This window comes from Diabrotica virgifera, chromosome 1, assembly GCF_917563875.1.
Source record: "Diabrotica virgifera virgifera chromosome 1, PGI_DIABVI_V3a".
In the NCBI taxonomy this organism is placed as follows: domain Eukaryota; kingdom Metazoa; phylum Arthropoda; class Insecta; order Coleoptera; family Chrysomelidae; genus Diabrotica; species Diabrotica virgifera.
Genome location: NC_065443.1, coordinates 263,062,940 through 263,083,231, shown reverse-complemented (window position 1 = coordinate 263,083,231; position 20,292 = coordinate 263,062,940). Strand labels below are relative to the sequence as shown.

The 20,292-nt window shown below is 33.4% G+C and overlaps 1 protein-coding gene across 9 annotated transcripts in view; it reads right to left on the bottom strand.

Moving 5' to 3' along the window:
* Positions 1 to 20,292, bottom strand: part of LOC114329435 (G protein-activated inward rectifier potassium channel 3) — a 202,949-nt gene that overhangs the window by 16,552 nt on the left and 166,105 nt on the right. For 8 of the 9 annotated variants that reach the window (XM_028278534.2, XM_028278533.2, XM_050649696.1 and 5 more), the window contains 2 exons: positions 8,666 to 9,024; positions 4,293 to 4,979 (listed from right to left, as the gene is read on the bottom strand). In XM_028278534.2, coding sequence (XP_028134335.1) covers positions 4,293 to 4,979; positions 8,666 to 9,024 — 1,046 coding nt within the window. Of the gene's footprint in view, positions 1 to 4,292; positions 4,980 to 8,665; positions 9,025 to 17,768; positions 17,840 to 20,292 lie in introns of those variants that run through there. The other variant, XM_028278537.1, reaches the window with a different exon arrangement.

The following is a 20,292-nucleotide window of genomic DNA, read 5'->3' as shown; positions in this document are numbered from 1 at the left end:
AATATGCACTGTTTTTTTTTAGTCTCTGGGGAGAGCCTATTCCCATGCTAAATGCAACAAGAACAATCTAGCCGCCGTTCTGCACCGTGCCAACGCAACTGCAGTAAGGGCCTGCATCCTAACACCTCCAGCCAACAGAGGCTACGTGGAGCCGAAGTCCCTCCAAGACCTGAGGACGGCAACGGAGATCCCTCGACGGGCGCAAAAGATAAATAGCCCTCTTGCAGTCAGGCGTTAGCAAAGTGCTACTGAAAAATTAATTTCCTTGACAATAAATTTCTTTTGTTAATAATAATCAATTTCCTTTCTCTTGTATATTAAAATAGCAATAATGTGTATCTGATTGATTTACCAGGGTCAATAAATGAATATGTGAAGTTATTTTTGAATTTTATTGATTAACCTCCCTTAGATCCTTGGAAAAGTGATTTATTGTTGCACAGCACAGGACCTTCGCCAGGCTGAGCTAGCCAATAACCTTTGCAAGGGTTACACAATCCAGCAGTTTTGGTACCTACGTAGGAATTTTGTCAAAAGCCTTTTCAAAATCAATTGTGCAGATATATGCATTTTGATTTATATTTTTTATGTGATTTCGTATCAGTACTTGGATATCAGTACTTGAACGTAACTTTTCTCGTGTCCAAGACACTCACCAAGCTACACCCAAACAGAGTACTAGTAATTATCTTTTTTAATATCTCCTTTATTCTATTATGTATTACTAGAATAAGTATCTTTAAAACGTGACTCATCAAACTTACTGTTGAGTAATCCATGCATGTCATTGCTCGGTGTTTCTTTGGTATTGTGACAAAAGTCGACTTAAGTCAATCAGTTGGTAGTATCCCCATATTATAAATTTTGTTAAAGATTAAATTTTTATTAGAGGCGTCGGCGCTACAAGAAGAAGAAATATTAAACGTGCTTTCATTCCAGTTTCCTGATGTGTGCATCTCACCAGGGCCAAATGCTTTTCCATTTATTGTATTTGTATTGTATTTTGTATTTGTATTCATCTTCTAATAATTAGTGATAATGTAATTTTTTATTTGATCGTTGTTATCTAGTAATTTCGCCTTCTTCTTCTTTTGATATCATAACCCTGTATGGGTCTTTTCCTCTCTGGCTATGTCCTTCCATTCAGATCTCTTTTGTGTCCTCCTCCATTGTCTTACATAGATGGTTTTCAGGTCGTCTTCCACGTCATCTAACCATGTCTTTCTGGGCCTTCCTTTTTTCGTCTCATATCGGCTTCCATTGTAATATATTTTTCGCTGATTTTGCATTTTCTTGTCTCTAGACATGTCACAGCCATGACAGATTTTCTCCTGATTCTCCATGTGCCGTCTTCCTCTTGCACCAGGCCATATACTTTTCTTAGTATCTTTCTCTCGAATGTCCTGAGCTGGGCTGAATCTTTTATTTGTTATCTAATACTATGTGCACCTTTTTGTCTTCTAGACTTTGGGATAGTTGATTCCGTTTATTGCCAGTGATCTCTTTTAATTTCCTATGAAGGTGAAAGGTATTTCTACCATTAAGGAAATTAGTAGATCTATAAAAACGCTGTATTTCAAACACATACCCCCGCCTTGCTGTAGTTACCATTTTTGACTAATGGACCCGAAAAAATTCGCTTGCGAACAAACCCTCGGATACATCGCCATATTTGATTTATTACATCCCTACACATTTTAGTGATTAAAATTTATTTCAACAAATAAATTAAGTATCACCTATCCGTTGATTTTTATTTAAAATAATATTTGAAAATTTGATGTAGGTAGATAAAAATCAAATCGTTTAACCATTCCATCACCAACATATTTCATATCACACCTTTATCCTTCACCTTACAATATGACAAGACAGTAGCCACCATTAAAGCAAACATACAGTATAGCCTGAAACAAACAATACTGAAACTGAAACATAGGTGTCTCTTTGTGCGCGTTGTTATACTCAAATTAGTTGTGACACAACTTGTCAAGCAATCCTTCAGCAATTATTAATTAGTAAGGCCTAATTGTTACAAATGGTGTAATGGTGGTAAGTACAGAGAAAGTGTTTCCGGTGGAGCATTATTTCCGCTCATATGGAATTTGCCGACGTAATGGTGTTAGTCTGAGATATATGTGTGATCAATGCACACAACGGTTTAATAAACGTTCTCCAAGTAATGCTGTAATTTTGAATGTTATTGAAAAGTTCAGATATACGGAAACGTATTGTGCCAACGAAAAGGACACTCGGGGGTCTCCTGACAGTTAACAATAACAATAACCAAAAACGTGTTTTTGAGCGAATCTTGGAAAATCCGAAACCCAGCCAGACGAGGACAGCGTTGCAACTTGGCTTGAAAAGAACTTCCTTGCAAAGAATCCTGAAGTAGCTAAAGGAGCTAGGTGCATTTTCGTATATGATTCAGGTAATTCAACAATTACAACCTTGGGAGTATCGCAGTAGAGTGGAATATTGCACCAGAATTCTTGCGTTACAGTAGGAAAATCTTGAATTTTTGAAAAACATATGGTTTTCAGATGACGCACATTTTCATTTGTCGGGCCATGTAAATCGTGGCACAAATCGATTTCTGGGCTTAGCCAAACCAGATGAAGATCAAGAAGTTCCTTTATATATGGCAAAAGTAAGTGTCCGGTGTAAGGTTTTGGGACACGGAATCATTGGTCCATACTTTATAGAAGAAAATGGTAGGCAAGTCACACTTAATCTACAGAGGTACATACAAATCTTAACACGCTTTATCCCTGATCTACGTCAATTCTGTCGTACACGTAATTTGGCATTTCGAAACCAATTTTTTCCAGCAGGACGGGACACTGGCCATACTGCTGTCACAGTTCGTCAATTTTTTCAGGGTGATTTTCCAAGTAGTTTCATTTCACGATTTACTGACTTCCCTTTTCCATCACATTCTCCAGACCTCACATTTCCAGACGCATACATTTGGGGCTGTGAATAGCTGCCCCCTGCCCACAGCCCCACGATTGCTATTCAGAACCCTTTTAGAGCACACATAAGGCAGATCTAAACGAATATGGTATCAATATAAATGGAGTCATTTGAGTTTCAGAGATGACACCGTCCTGCTGATCGTATGCATGATGCAATAATAATGTTGAACAAATTATATCATGCTTCCTTAGAGGTCGGACTAAAGAATAACATCAGCAAGACGCAAATAATGACTAATATGGTGCTAAATTGTAATATTATTGTTGCTGATGGAATGGAGATTGAGCAGACTGCATCTTATAAGTACTTGGAATATGAAATTCGGTTGGGAGGAGATCGTATGGATGATGCAATAATAATGAACAAATTATATCGCTTCCTTAGAGGTCGGACTAAAGATTAACATCAATAAGACACAAATAATGACTAATCTGATGCTTAATCCTAATATCGTTGTTGAAGGAATGGATATTGAGCAGACTGCATCTTATAAGTACCTACTTGGTACAAGAAATTCGGTTGGGAAGAGATATCCAGACGTGCGAGCTCCCACGTCGCATAGGATTAGCCTGGGAAGCGTTTGGTTAACTTAACTATGTATTTAAATAAAACTTACCCATAAGCCTTAAAAGGAAAATCATTGACCAGTGTTTGTTGCCTGTACTCACTTATGGAGCCAAAACATTAACACTCACAAAAAAGGTAGTGAACAAGATTCGCGTAACTCAGAGGGCTATGAAGCGCCAGATGATGGGTGTCTGCCTAACAGACCGAATCCCAAACGAAGAAATATGCCGTAGAACAAAAACAACATACGTTGTCAAAAAAATCGCGTCGCTTAAGTGAAATTGGGCAGGACACCACGCCGACGCCAGATTGTCAGACCACCGATGGACAAAACGTATTGTCGAGTGGAGGCCACGAGAAGAAGCACTACGGAGTAGAGGACGCCCACCAACGAGATGGGCCAACGATCTGAAACATGTTATCGGTATCTGGATGCAAGCCGCACAAAACAGAGATAGATGGAAAGAACTGAGTGAGACCTATGTCCAGCTGTGGACGCTTACGGGTTGATGATGATGATGTCGTTTTTACACGGGTATCATAAACTATCGATTAATTAAAAGATGTCGTTAGAGCGAACGTGAGACAACCCTTATTTCATGACGAGAAACTTGGAACATCGGTATGAAGTCTTTTTTGAGCGAGGAGTCAACAATAATATGTATTTCTTAAAACAATATAATTATAAGTTCAGTACTGTTTATTTTGGGCTGTAGTGTAAGTTTCCTAGCGATGTTTCAACTTACCAGAAATTTGCTGAATTCTATAAAATTCCGACAGATCGGCTCCTGAACACAGTGGCGTATCAATAGCTACGGTGTTATCGAATTTTGAGTAATTAACTTCATAACCTTGTCTGTCTTTATTATAAGATACGACAGATTCGAACCTATGCCCCCACAGAACTTCACTAGCCACGTAACTCGATCTAGCCTGCGTGGTTTGACCGGTACTTTCTATAGTCCCCTCCAATATCACTACGATTTCGAATCTTTCGTTTAACATATCACTAGCAGTTAAAAAATAAAAGGGAGAGTTTTCATCAATACGATGGACGATTGTCATCGGCCAGATGAAGAAGAGGTTTCCATCGCAGCCATCTGCGTTCACGTCCAGTTCGGTCTGGAAGTTACTGAGAACCTCTCCTTCTTTCGTAGTTTTCGATCGAATGAGTTGAGCTCTGATACTTGCTCCAATAATGTGACTCTTTCGCATGTCTCCTACTCGGAACATAAGGCAGAGGTGGCCTTCTCGCTGACAAATGACAACGTTCTTTGAGAATTGCAGCGTTTGTGTTCTCAATTTAGGACGCGTCATTTTGGCAAATACTATGCCCACCATAAACGCTTGGATAATCATTCCGGCTATGCTTTGAAGACACATGAGGAATATTGCTTCTGGACATTCTTCTGTTGTCGTTCGCACACCATAACCTAAAAAAGATATTGATTTTATAAACGATTAAAAACAAAATAAAATATTTAGGAGTAGAATTAATAGTGATTTTAAAAATAATATTCTTTGGAGTTGGTAGTTAGGTACACGATGGAAATTCATATGTAATATACAGGGTGAGGCATTCATGCGAGGAAGTCGAACTTCTCGTTTGCCGAAGAGATACGAAAAAAATTATTTAGGTAAAAGTTAGTGCATAGATAGGACCATAATTTAAAAATATTCTCAAATAGGGCCACCCGTATTGACAGGGTGACAAAAAATTATGTTTTTTTAAAGGAACATCCTGTATATTTTTAAATGTTTGGATTCTCCTCAACGTTTTATTTCTTAAAATATAAGGTTCTGTAATTTTATACGAGGTACTTTAAAAAATAATAATTACGTTTTGTTTATTAATTTCGTAGCAATACTCACATCCTGTAGAATTGTAGTGATTTGACATCAGAAAATATATTTTTATATTCAAATAATTTTTAATTATTTGCTAAATTTATTTTATTATTTATTGCTAAAAATTATTAATACAACGAAATGTTTAATTTTAGTATTATACAGGGTTGGTCGAAACACCGAATGAGTTTTCGTAAATGGAACACCCTATATTTTAGTATTGTAATGAAGTGATATTTTATGCTACTTTTTTTTCTTAAGCATTCCCTATAACTGAATGCTTTAATTTCTGAGTTATTCGTAATTATTTAAACCAAACATTAATTGCAACAAAAACGTGAAATGTTATTAGGTTGGCCGTGAAAATATTCAATCAAAAGAAATTATTTTTCGAAAATAAATACATATTAATCTTAGTCTAGGCGCAAATAGAGGCCACCGTGTCATTTTCAATTCTGATGGACAAAATCAACGGTTTCTAATGGATTTTGGGCTGCTGATTACGAATTTCGAGGGGGGATTTCGATCCGAGTGGTCAAAAAATTATTATAAACAATTTAATTGTTTATAAATTGTTTATAAGGCTCTGGCTCATAAACTAAAAGAGATAAAAAAATGTTTCAAATAAAATTTGTTCCCTAATAAAAAACGAGGAAACAACCGTTTACTAAACTTAAATCCGACAATTAGAACTCAAGATATTGTAAAATTAGTGCACAATGCAAATTGCAAATTGCAAAATAAGTATTTTTCGAAGCTTTACCGATCGTAACTCGGCTTCTACGCATGCAAATGAGCCTTGTAAGGTGTCCTTTTAAAGCTTTATTAAGAGGCTTCCAAACACAGTTTGTTAAATTATTTGATCTTCATTTATTTTAAAGTTATACCCGTTTGAAGTTATAATTTTCTTAAAAAAATTGTACATTAATTTGTTTATAAAGGTTTCAAGCAAACTTGAGCTATAAACATTTATACTTTAATTAACAATAATGATAAAACAACTCAAATGAACAATTTGAGCTTATGAAACTGTTCGTAAGTTTATTTTTGGCTAAGATGTCGATAATTTAATGGCGCGCTATGAGGCGCAAGATTGGCTCACACTCAAGTAAGTATGTATTCTTCGACGCTTTATCGATCGTAACTCGGCTTCTATGCATGAAAATGAGCCAATATGTGATATCCATATAAAGTGGATCGAGTTCTTTTGCAGCATCATCATTGCATATAAAACGAGCATTTATGATGTGGCGGCATACACACAATTGACGGGACTTGATGATGCTGCAAAAGGACTAGATCCACTTTATATGGATATCATATAGATAATTAGACTCTGAAGCCTCAAAAAGTTTTAGTTTTACTGCCTACAAGAACAGACTTGTACCACCATGTAACTGTTAAAATTTCGCTAAGAACTTATGCAGATGTAAAAAAGCTGATATTCCCTGTATATCTCTATGCAGATTTGCAGATGCATGAAAAAATGTTTGTAAAAATAGTATTAATAAATAATATCAACTTACCTTTTAGTTATACTTCTGAAATATTAGTTTTTAATGTTTTTTTCTCATTTAGTGTAAAAAATAGAGGACAATGTAAATAGAATGAAAGGTGATACGAGGTACAGTATGATGATTTAATTATAAGAATTATATGATAAAATTTTATTAGGATCTTCAAAAATGAAAAATGAAGATAACGTATGTATACATAAAAATTATAATTTGCATCGAGAAGTTAGCGCGTGAACCTTTACGCGGTGAGCCGATCTTGCGCCTCATAGCGCGCGCCATTAAAATATCGACATCTTGGCCAAAAATAAACTTATGAACATTTTTATAACCTTAAATTGTTCCTTTTAAGTTTTTCTATCATTATTGTTCATTAAAGTATAAATGTTTATAGCTCAAATTTGCTAGAAACCTTATAAACAAATGAATGTACAATATTTTTAAAAAAATTGTAATTTCAAACGGGTATAACTTTAAAACAAATGAAGATCAAGTAATTTAACAAACTTTGTTTGGAAGCCTGTTAATTAAGCTTTAAAACGGCACCTTCTAAGACTTATTTGCATGCGTAAAAGCCGAGTTACGATCGATAAAGCTTCGAAAAATACTTATTTTGCAATTTGCAATTTGCATTGTGCACTAATTTTACAATATCTTGAGTTCTAATTGTTAGATTTAAGTTTAGTAAACGGTTTTTTCTTCGTTTTTTATTAAGAAACAAATTTTATTTGAAACATTTTTTTTATCTCTTTTAGTTTATGAGACAGAGCTTTATAAACAATTTATAAACAATTAAATTGTTTATAACAATTTTTTGACCATTCAGAGCGAAATCCCCCTCGAAATTCGTAATCAGCAGCCAAAAATCCATAAGAAACCGTTGAGTTTGTCCATCAGAATTGAATATGACACGGTGACCCCTCTGGCGCCTAGACTATCTAGACTGATCCTTAATTTATTAATATTTGATGAGATATCGAAATATCTACTTTGTTAAGATAGTTGGTTCGTAAAATATTAATAAAAACATACAATATTCTACCTAGTTGGCTGAGACTTTGGCACTAAACTTGCTTCAACATTAGACATGATTTGTGACCATTAGTAATATGATTTTTTCTAACGAGGAACTGATTAATATGGTTTTTGTGCTAGGAGAATGTAACAAAAATGTGGTACTGTTCATTCGCTTTCAATATGAGCTAAGACGCCAGTTTCAGACGCCTGATTCGTGAGTTTTTCGTGTCGTCGTAACTTGTCGTTGGTTAGAAATTAATTTATTCAATATATAATTAATTTCTAACCAATGACAAGCTGCGACGACAAGAAAAACCACACGAATCAGGTGTCTGAAACTCGCGTCTTAGCTCATCTTGAAAGCGAATGAACATAGCAATAAGAATTTATAATCAGCAATTCCCTAATAGACGACAACGAAGAGAAACTTACAGTTTACTAGAACGGTTTCGACAGACTAGACAGAATTACGAGAACGGTCGTATTATGCAGATTCTCAGTCACACTAAGAATTATACTTAATTCATGTTATTCATTTACAATATTTTTTCTTCGATCAGATTTCTGATCAATTCTATGCATATATACAAGTTGTTGACTCAAGATGCGCAGAACAGAAATAGATGTAAATATCTGGAAGAGACCTATGTTCAGCAATCAACAAATCAGGTGATGATAACAATACATGATAATGATAATACGTTATTGTTATATGGTATTGATTAAATTCTTGTTCTTACCTATAGTATGTTGCGTTTCTATAGAAAATAAGAAACACGAAGTAAACCCTTGAATATTAAAAACACATGGTGTCCAATTGGCTTCCGCCTGTTTTGCAGGTAGGTGATCTTCTTCAAGATCGCCGTGTGTAAAAACAATCAACCACCATACTAGAGCAAATAAGAGCCACGAGCCCAAGAATCCTATGGCGAATATAGTAAGCGTCCATCGCCATTGTGAATCTACTAAGGTCGTGAAGATATCTTGGAGATATCGAAGTCTACGTTTCGAGATTCTTGATTGTAGGATATTGCAGTCTCCATTCTTGAAAACTGCTCGTCTGCGCATTTTTCTTATGGCATTTGGTCGAAATGAACGTCTGCAAATAAATAAATTTATAAACAAGGCAACTAAACACATTTTTGGCAAGAGAATAGTTCAATTAAAGAATAATTTAAAGTACATTACTCTACCGTACAAGATATATGAATAACATGGCGAAGATAAATTATGTTTGTAAATTTATGAAAAAACATGTACAACTTATTGTAATAACGTAAGAAATTAACATAGAATACGGATATAATAAAAGTATCAAGCATCTGAAATGTCATAAGTGTAACAAAGAAGATGTCTTATTGTAGTATACAGTGTGAATAACGCAAAAGCGTTGTGAAATAAAAAGAGATGAAACTAGTAGCGGTGGTAAATTATTAATAGAAACCTATTAAGGCCATCGGTACATAATTCGCAAATATTTTACGGCTATCCCTACTTTTTCTGACTTTACACGGCAAATTACGTGTAGTAAAATTCACACTGGTATGGATATGTAAACATTACTAGAATGTCATTCTACTTGACAATGTCATCATTAACTTTAAAGAGATGATTTTGAATGTTCTTGGATAACTGTTATATGTATAATTGCAAATTATTAATTTAGTTAATAAATGTGATAATTTTTTCACTAACTATGTATTCAGTGATTGTAATAATTTATATGTACAACAAAAACTAATATTCAATCGAGAGGAAAAGTGTTAAAGTGATTTTTTAATAATATATTGTTACTATGGAACGCTTAGAATTTTGAACATCTTTAACAAAAAAATACTTGGATCACAGAATATATCCTGATGTATTCACTGCTTAGATCTTCCATAATTAATAAACAATAAATAACTTTTTATTAAGTTCACGTCTTAAATCAATTAGTTATCAAATACACTATCAATATTATCAACCACTCAAAATATTCCCGATGCCATGTCAAATATTTAAAACTGTCACTGTCTTGTCATCATACTCTATTTGACTCAGTGCGTTGTATGACAAAGATAGCGAATGTTCCATTTGGAAAATATCACCACGGACATGGTGTCCATTTTTTTCAAATCCTGAAAAAACTAATAAATATTTTTAAAAAATTTAAACGCAGAATGAAAGACTAAATTATTATCGAGGGCCAAAAGTCCCTTAGAATAAATAAAAAGTTTCTTTTGAATAAGATATTTGAAATTAAAAATCACACTACATTTTCTCTTAGTTTTTCACCCCTGTAATTTATTAAAATAAACATTATAGAAGTTTTCAGGGACTTTCGGCCCTCGGTAAGAACGTAATCTTTCATTCTGCGTTTAAATTTTTCAAAAATACTTATTAGTTTTCTCAGGATTCGAAAAAATGAATCCCCATTTGAATATCATTGCAGCCGAAAATACGTACCCATCCCCTTAAAACATTATATTCATAGTTTTCCACTTTAAGACGTGTTGGAGGGTTTGGCAACTGCCACTGACGGGAAAATTTTATAAAATTTTATAAAATTCTCCTGTGATATTTTGACTCCGATACTTCTAAAGGTGGGAAACTATCAATATAATGTATAGGTTGTTATTGATAATTTACCACCTCTACTAGTTTCACCTCCGTTTATTTCACAACGTATTATGTTTTCTATCTTTTCCGTTATTTTTTCGGTTATTAGAGCACTAATCATAAATATTGTATACAATACAATTTGCTACGTCTTCTCTGTCTTTTTTATGGTATTGAATCATGGACCTTGAACGAAGATGTGCCGAAAATTGGAAGCATTTGAGATGTGGCTATATCGGAGAATTCATTTTTAAAATCCCGTGGACTGACCGAGTCATAAATAAGGAGGTCCTTAGACGAACGGGGAAGAACCGGGGGGTACTAACCACCATTAAATCTCGAAAGTTGGAATACTTTGGACACATTATGAGAAATGAATTCAGATATGTCCTTCTACAAGCCTTCTTGCAAGGAAAATATTTGGAAACCGAGGTCCAGGAAGAAGAAGAACATCCTGGTTAAAGAACCTCAAAACCTGTTTCAACACAACGTCTGTGCAGCTTTTCTGCGTTGCCGCAGATAAAATAAAGATTACCATGATGATCGTCAATATTCGTCACGGATAGGCACATTAAGAAGCAAAAATTAAGTAAAGTAGTATCAGCTACCTAAGAGCCTTATTAGCGGGGTGCTATTTTTGGAGGTGTGGAATTTCATAAATAAGGGATCTACCTGTTTTATGAAATGATCATATATGTAATTTCACACCTTCAACAATAGCACCACAGCTGAATATTGAGTCTCTTACCTACCTGGTACGAGTATACCTACATGCACATTCTGAACTTCTTCTTCTTAAGGTGCCTTCTCCATTACTGAAGGTTGGCTATAACAGCAAACTGCTCTCTATCTTGAGCAGTTCTTAGTATCGAATGTGTGTCCATGTCTGTCCAGTCTCTTAAGATCTTCAGCCAGGATCATTTCCTTCTGCCTGGACCTCTTCTTCCTTCCACTTTCCCTTCCATGATGAGTCGTAACAAGTTGTATCTTTTTCCTCTGTAAATATATTCTAATAGATAACTCGTTTTCTGTTTTTTACAATATTTAGGAGCTCTCTTTCACTCCCCATTCTTCTCAGCCCCTTGTTGTTGGTCACGTGCTCTATCCACAAGAGATCTTCAGCATCCTTCGAAAAACCCACATCTGAACTTCTTTAGTATCTTAATATTCTAACTTCTATGCACGAAGTAGGTGCATGGAAATATTTAAGAAAAGAAATGTCTAATACATACTAATGTTTTTCGTTATAAACATGTCAATCAACTTAATGTCGCGAAAAGAACTAATATTTAAATATAGCTGATAAGGCATCTTAAACTTATATTCCAGTACAAACCGGTTTTACACGGAGATACATAAAATGTTTAATATCAATGACGTATTTTGACATGTGACATAGCACACTTATTGTTTCAAATGAACGAGAACAATAAATTATGCGAAGGTTTTAAATATCATGTCGTTTGAGCATGTAGGTGAATGCTTCTATTGTTTATAGTGTTGGTTAATGATTTGAACTAGTTTCGAAAGTATTAGATTTTATCTTTGTCTAAACTAGAACAGTTAGTGAGATTTGGGAAGATTAATAACTATAAAAATAACACTCTCATTTCTATATCCAATATATACTGCGAGGCATAAACTAGGGATGTAGCTAGAAATTAATTAAAAAATAATAACATTAAAATTGTTCCCCACTGTATAAAACATGTCACTTATCTACATCAATAGCTCCAAGTGATTTAGTTAGTAGTACCTAATAGTATAATAGTAGGTATGCCTTGTAAATTAAGTTAAGATGAAGCCAACAAAGCTGTGGGAATGCTTCAAAATGGTGCCCTACAAGTCGAAGTTACCAATATTTTCAATGTTTCGTAAAGTGTTATTTCTACTTGCATCTAGATTTCAGAAAACCGGAAATGTTACTGCACGACAAAGAGTCGGCCTAAAGTTTCCACGTCTCGAGATGACAGATATGTTAGGTATGATACACTAACTGTGAATGGATCCTTATTTTACTTTACGACCACTGTCATAGTACTGACGTCAAAATGTCACTGGTACGCTTGTTTCCACTCTAACTATAAGACGTTTAAAAACAGTTGGTTTGGTATCTAGGCGTCCTTTGAGACGTATACCATTGACCTTACGATATCGGCGTCAAAGATTAATTGGGCTAGAGCACATTTAGATTGGAAAGATAAATAGCATTCCCAGTGAATGGAACAATGCTCTTGTTCAAATAAGTCAATATCGATATCTCGGACACGACGTCAAAATTTCTAAAGACAATCAGACCCAAGAAATATTAAATTGGATTGGCCTAGGCTGGGCAGCATTGAAAGACATATATTATACAGCAGTGAAATTCCTTTAAGCCTTAAAAGGAAAGTATCCAATCAATGTGTTCTTCCAGTCATTACGTACGGAGCTGAAACACTAACATTAACCAAAGCAAGGGTGTCAAAGCTTAGATTAGTACATCAGAAAATGGAAAGATCCATTCTAGGAATAAGACTTGAGGATCGAGTGAGAAATTTAGAAATAAAGCAAAGAACGGGTGTGCAAGATATCATAGAAAGAATTACCAGATTAAAATGGAGTTTCGCCGGACATATAGCGAGACTGCAGGATGACAGGTGGACAGAAAACTGTTAGAATGGAGACCTCGCATGGACAAGAATAGCAGAGGCAGACCACCAACATGCTGGAGAGACGACATAAAAAGAATATATGGTAGATGGATGCAATTATATAGCACAATATCGAACTTCCTGGAGACGTGCTGAGAGGGCTTATGTCTTGCAATAGACAAGAGAAGAAGCTGGATGATGATGATGATGATGATGATGATGATGATGATGATGATGATGATGATGATGATGATGATGATGATGATGATGATGATGATGATGATGATGATGATGATGATGATGATGATGATGATGATGATGATGATGATGATGATGATGATGATGATGATGATGATGATGATGATGATGATGATGATGATGATGATGATGATGATGATGATGATGATGATGATGATGATGATGATGATGATGATGATGATGATGATGATGATGATGATGATGATGATGATGATGATGATGATGATGATGATGATGATGATGATGATGATGATGATGATGATGATGATGATGATGATGATGATGATGATGATGATGATGATGATGATGATGATGATGATGATGATGATGATGATGATGATGATGATGATGATGATGATGATGATGATGATGATGATGATGATGATGATGATGATGATGATGATGATGATGATGATGATGATGATGATGATGATGATGATGATGATGATGATGATGATGATGATGATGATGATGATGATGATGATGATGATGATGATGATGATGATGATGATGATGATGATGATGATGATGATGATGATGATGATGATGATGATGATGATGATGATGATGATGATGATGATGATGATGATGATGATGATGATGATGATGATGATGATGATGATGATGATGATGATGATGATGATGATGATGATGATGATGATGATGATGATGATGATGATGATGATGATGATGATGATGATGATGATGATGATGATGATGATGATGATGATGATGATGATGATGATGATGATGATGATGATGATGATGATGATGATGATGATGATGATGATGATGATGATGATGATGATGATGATGATGATGATGATGATGATGATGATGATGATGATGATGATGATGATGATGATGATGATGATGATGATGATGATGATGATGATGATGATGATGATGATGATGATGATGATGATGATGATGATGATGATGATGATGATGATGATGATGATGATGATGATGATGATGATGATGATGATGATGATGATGATGATGATGATGATGATGATGATGATGATGATGATGATGATGATGATGATGGTAATGATGATCCAGATATTGCCGATTTTCAGATAGCCATCGAGCACGTATATGGACAAGAACAAGGGTACTAAGACCGTGTCAAATGGTTCATCCATTTGGGGGGGGGGTGGTGTTATGGTTTGGGCTGGAATCTGTTCCGATGGAAGAACATATCTCTACCTTTGTCAGGACCCTATAAATGGTGAGATGTACAGAGGGGAGGGACATTATTGAGTATATTATTGTTAATTTTCAGGTAGCCATTGGAAATCAGTTTTCTTCTTGACGATAATTAGAGAAATTTGGGATTTGCATGGAATTCCTCATTTGGTAATACCCCTTTACCCCCTCCGCAGGCCCTTCAACAAGTTCGAGAACTGTTACCACGTTTATAAGGAGAAATTTCTCAAGAATCTCTTGGTACTTTAACAGGTAGTATGCCACGTAGAAGTCAAGCAATAATTTTAATCCGAATGGCGGATACACGACTTAATAAGGACACAACGTGTATTAATGCAAAATTTAATTTTTTATGGAAAATTATCTTTTTTTTATATGTTTTTTGGAGGAAATAATATTTCTTGTAAATAGGGATAAAATATGTTCAGTTTAAAACATAATAATAATTATGGAGAGACAGCTTAATTAAATTTTTTTTATGGGCTACCACCACCATCACGTTCATCAGTTGACATAATAATATGTTTCCTCTTTATAGAGTGATCAGAACTGCCTGTGTACACCAGGGAAATAAGGCAAAAATATACCATGTTCGGGACACTTGAGCAGCCAGGTTTCAAATGGGTTTTTTGGGTACTATATACCTAATACATTATAAATACAAAAATGCCCGTCACAGTTTGGACGAGAAATTTAGTTATTAACAAATAAGGGTCAAAATGGGAGTTTTTTTGTTTAAATCGCTACAGGTAAAAATAGGGTGTTTAAATATCTTATTTATAATATTTTTCTTTTAGTAGATGAGCCAAGGTTTAAAATAGCGCATTTTTAATTTTGGTCCGATCATTTGTTGATTCGGATATTGCAAAATAAAACTAAAATTTTGAAAATAAAAAATTTGCTATAACTTTTGCGAAAATGAATTTAAGACTTTCATATTGCATGAAAAGTTGAGTCAAACAGTCCGCACAATGCACAAAAAATTTAAAGACGATTCGTCAATTAGTTTAAATTTTATTCAATTTGTTTATCGCAAAGAGCTTTTATTCGCAATGTTATTGTTCAGAAAATAATAATGATATAACAATTCTGTGAAAACAATATGAAAGAACAATAGTCATATTTTCAACGCATTTAAAAAAATCATTAAAAAGTCATTTTTGCCACTCAGAAAATATTTTACTAAAATAGAGTCATTTTTGGCTAATAAACAATTTGAATAACTTTGTTAATATTGACTACAGGCTAAAACTACATTGTGATTTGAAAAACTGGTATTTTTATACGAAGTTTCAAAGAAAAACTTTTCACCTAGGTTAATTACGGTTAAAGTTAGCCACTTTTTTTATTTAATTGACGGCTACTTTGTTTATAACAATTAAGCAACCTAACTTGAACTATTTTGAAGTTGAAGATATATAGTTTATGTGTAAAAGTTTGAGTAAACTTTGAACCTCAACAGAGTGGTTAATAAAGTTTTAAAAATGGCTCCGAACGGAATTAATTCGTGGTCGGTGGAGGGGAATTAATAAAATCCGTGCACTCAAAAAATAAAATTGATTCTGCAATCATATGCTGCGATTAATATCGCCGGAGCTTGTTGATGGATTTTGATCATAATTTTTTTAATTTGTATGTACTCGTAGTCTTATAGAGTACGTCATGTACACACATCCCCACCTAACATTACAAAATGTTAGGGGGAACTCCCCTTATCACTCAGGGATATGAAAAATAGATTACGACCGATTTTAAGACCTACCGAATATACATAGGTATATAATTTCATAAAAATCGGTCAAGCGGTCTCGGAGAAGTATGGAAACTAACACTGTGGGGGAGAATTTTATAGATGTAAATATATAGATGGCTATTAACAAATAGGGGTTCGTGATAAAAGAGTGAAAATTAAGGGTTGAATGTATTTTTAATTCTACATCATATAAAATTAAGGTAAATAATGTTGTCCAAAGAAATAAAAAAAATGTCAGGGGGGCAGACCCCCTTATAACTTATGTCTATAAAAAATAGGTTAAAACCTCTTCTCCATCCTATAGGATATACGTGTAAAATTTCATAAAAATCGGCCAAGCCGTTTCGGAGTAGTATGGTAACTAACACTGTTACAGGAGAATTTGATGTATATAGAAGTAACTGCGAATTAAATAATAAAAGTGGCTAAATTTGAGCCTAATTAACGTAGGCAAAAAGTTTTTATCCAAAAATTCGTGTAAAAATTACCAGCTTTTAAAATCCTAAAGTAGATTTACTCTATAGTCAATATTAACAAAGCTATTCAAATTATTTTTAAGCCAAAAATGACTCTATTTTGCTAAACTTTTTTCGGAGTGATAAAAACGACTTTTTAATGATTTTTTTCAACACTTTGAAAATATAACTATTCTTCTTGCATGTGGTTTCCACAGAATTGCTATGCTATTATTATTTTCTGATTTCTGAACAATAACATTGCGAAAAAAAGCTCTTTGCGATAAACAAATTGAATAAAATTTAAACTAATTGACGAATCGTCTTAAAATTTTTTGTGCATTATACGGAATGTTCGACTCAATTTTTCGTGCAATATGAAAGTCTTAAGGCAATTTTTGCAAAAGTTATAGCACATTTTTTATTTTTGAAATTTTAGTCTTTTATTGCAATTTCCGAAGCAAAAAATGATCAGAAAAAATTCAAAATGTGCCATTTTAAACCTTGACTGATCTACTAAAATACGAATACTCTAAATAATATATACAATTACCCTATTTGTACCTATAGCGATTTAAACGAAAAAACTGACATTTTTGACCCTTATTTATTAATAACAAGTTTCTCGTCCGAACTGTGACGGGCATTTTTGTATTTATAATGTATTAGGTACATAGTAGAGTACCCAAAAAATCTATTTGCAACCTGGCTGGTCAAGTGTCCCGACAAAAACCTTATTTCTCTGGACTAGTGGTATACCCTTGAGAGTACATCACAGCTAAGTATAGTGACATTAAATTGTACTTAATACTTAAATTTTGTTGAAATATTGAAAATAGTTTTTAGTGTTTTATTGTTAGGTAAATCTTTCTTCTTTTTTCCGTGTTTTGAGTTTACTTATAAAGATATTAAATAAAATATAATTGTTTACCTTCGAAATTCTTTGACTGTTTTCGAAATCCATATTATTCCATCAGAGACAGGCATTCTGCTCTCAACAAAAATCTATTGGTTCCACGCAAAAATAATTTTACCTCACTTGTTTTGTGTAATAATTCGTACACGGAAATTGTTAATATAATATACTGAAGTAATCACGATGTCAAATATTTGCTACTTCTGGATATGGTTGTAAAATTTTATTGACTGTTAAACAATGAATCAATTTTTATGTTGGAAACTACTAAACAGATCGTACGTATGTGCGCATTTAATCACTATTCAGGTAGTTTTTTCGAAATAGTTAGATTGCTGTTTACAAAATCTGTTAATGTTTAATATACGGGTCCCGGTGAATTCGTAACTATTTTAATCCCCCATCCTAATCGGGAACTTGCATAAATTTTTAAATTTGAAAAAAATGTTATAAATCACAACACAACATAATTTAAAACATGTATCAAAGATAAAAAAGTTTTGTTTGTCTTTCGTTTGGCCCTAAAGACGATTAACAATTCAAATTAAAACAGGTGGTCCAAAACGCTTCGTGACGTCACTTGGTTTTACATTTACATTCTTCCAATAAAGTAAACAGAATTTTAAATTAGACGTTATAAACGTCAGTAGAAAATACATTTATGTGACGTTACAAGTGTTTTTGATCGTTTGAACTATTCATAGAAAAATTCGTACTTTTACAAAATGGTTTTATTTTCAATAGTAAACCTTCGTTCCTTTCCTTTAAAACAGTATAAAACTACAATTTTAACAAACTGGTATATATTATTACAATGACATACGATAAATGTCATTAGAATATAAATATTTTTGACTTATTCCACGACGATGAGCTTGCCAAATACCCAAGTAGGTAGAGGCCAATAAACTAAAGAAGGATAAGAAGAATATACCTAAATATAAGGTTGTGTCTAGGTATACGTTACCGTGTACGCAAATAAAAAAGTTAAGAGTGTCAGTGATTTCTTATTTTTTATTTGTTTAGTGTTTGTTTTTAAATTAACTACGGAGTGTGGACAATTATTTAATTCTTTTAATGAGTTTAAGAACATTTTAAAACAGTACGAAAAAGATAAGAGACTATAAATTAATATATATATATTTTTTTTAGTTATAAATGAAATAGTATGTATTACCGTAAAAGATTAAAATAAAAAGAAGACCTAAAGCTTTCACAATAATAATTAACTTGTTCTGAAGCTATTATCCTTGTGGCATTTTTGTAATCAACTATCCTAAATGGGAACTAAGCCGCAATTTAACCAAAAAATGATTTTATTAACGTTTCGACGTCTAAATCGGACGCCGTTGTCAAAATACAAAATATTATTAAATTAAACAAAAATGGTGTTGCTTAGTAAAAAATTTTTCTAATAATTTATTTAATCTGACTAATTTTTGTATTTTGACAATGACATCCGATTTGGACGTCGAAACGTTAATAAAATCATTTTTTTAGTTAAATTGTGGCTTATTTCCCATTTAGAATAGTTGATTATAATAATTAACTTACGTATAAAAATTATTTTAGCAATATTTTTTACGTGTCATATCAACTAAATACATATATTTATTTTGCTAACCTAAATATATACTTTTATAAATATATACATTGATTTATTACAATTAAGTTTGAAACATCTAAATAGTTCTGCTTCCCTTCCCTTAACAAGTATTTTTCTATCAAACAAACACTAAACATATCAAAATAGCATGTACCAAAATATACAGTCACTGCGCACGTTAAATAATGAAGTCACTGGCTTGATCAAGTTTAATTCGCGTGTACCTAACTTTTTTATTTGCGTACACGTTAGAGTGTACCTAGACACAGCGAAATATAACCATAATAATAACTAATGTAAAACTATGTGACGTCACGGGTCGTATGAACTATTTTATACCGCAGAAGACTTTAAATATGCAGGGGCGTGCGGTGAAATTTGAAACAGGGGAAGCAATTTATAAAAAAAATTGTAAAAACACCTATTTATAATGTAACTCAGTTCTTCTACCATTTTTCGAAAACTTGTCTATAACTTCCTTGTACAAACGTGGATATTGTGACATTTCTTTAATCAGATTATGTATATTCAATTGGAAAAGAAAACAAGTAAAATCCTTTATAAAACGGATACATGCTACTAGGTATACTCCCTAGGGAGTAAAAGTACCTTGTCTCCCTAGGGACGAAAAGTAGGTACGCCTTTCCTCCCTACAATCAGGTCAGGAAATGTATAGTTTCGGTAGAGGTAGGTGGAAAAAATATTAGTAACTCACTGGCAATATTTTTTATGTCAATACTCAATATCCTCAGTCTCATATAAAGCTGTTAGGTCTGAACTTAATGAAATCAAGTCAAAATATTGTCCATAAAGACGCATCAAAGATTTTGTTTGTTTTTCAGGAAAATGTGTTTTTTTAATGTATTAAAATTGCACAGCTAAAGAAAGTCTCGGTCATCAAAATTCTTAAAACCTATTTTCCATTCGTTGACA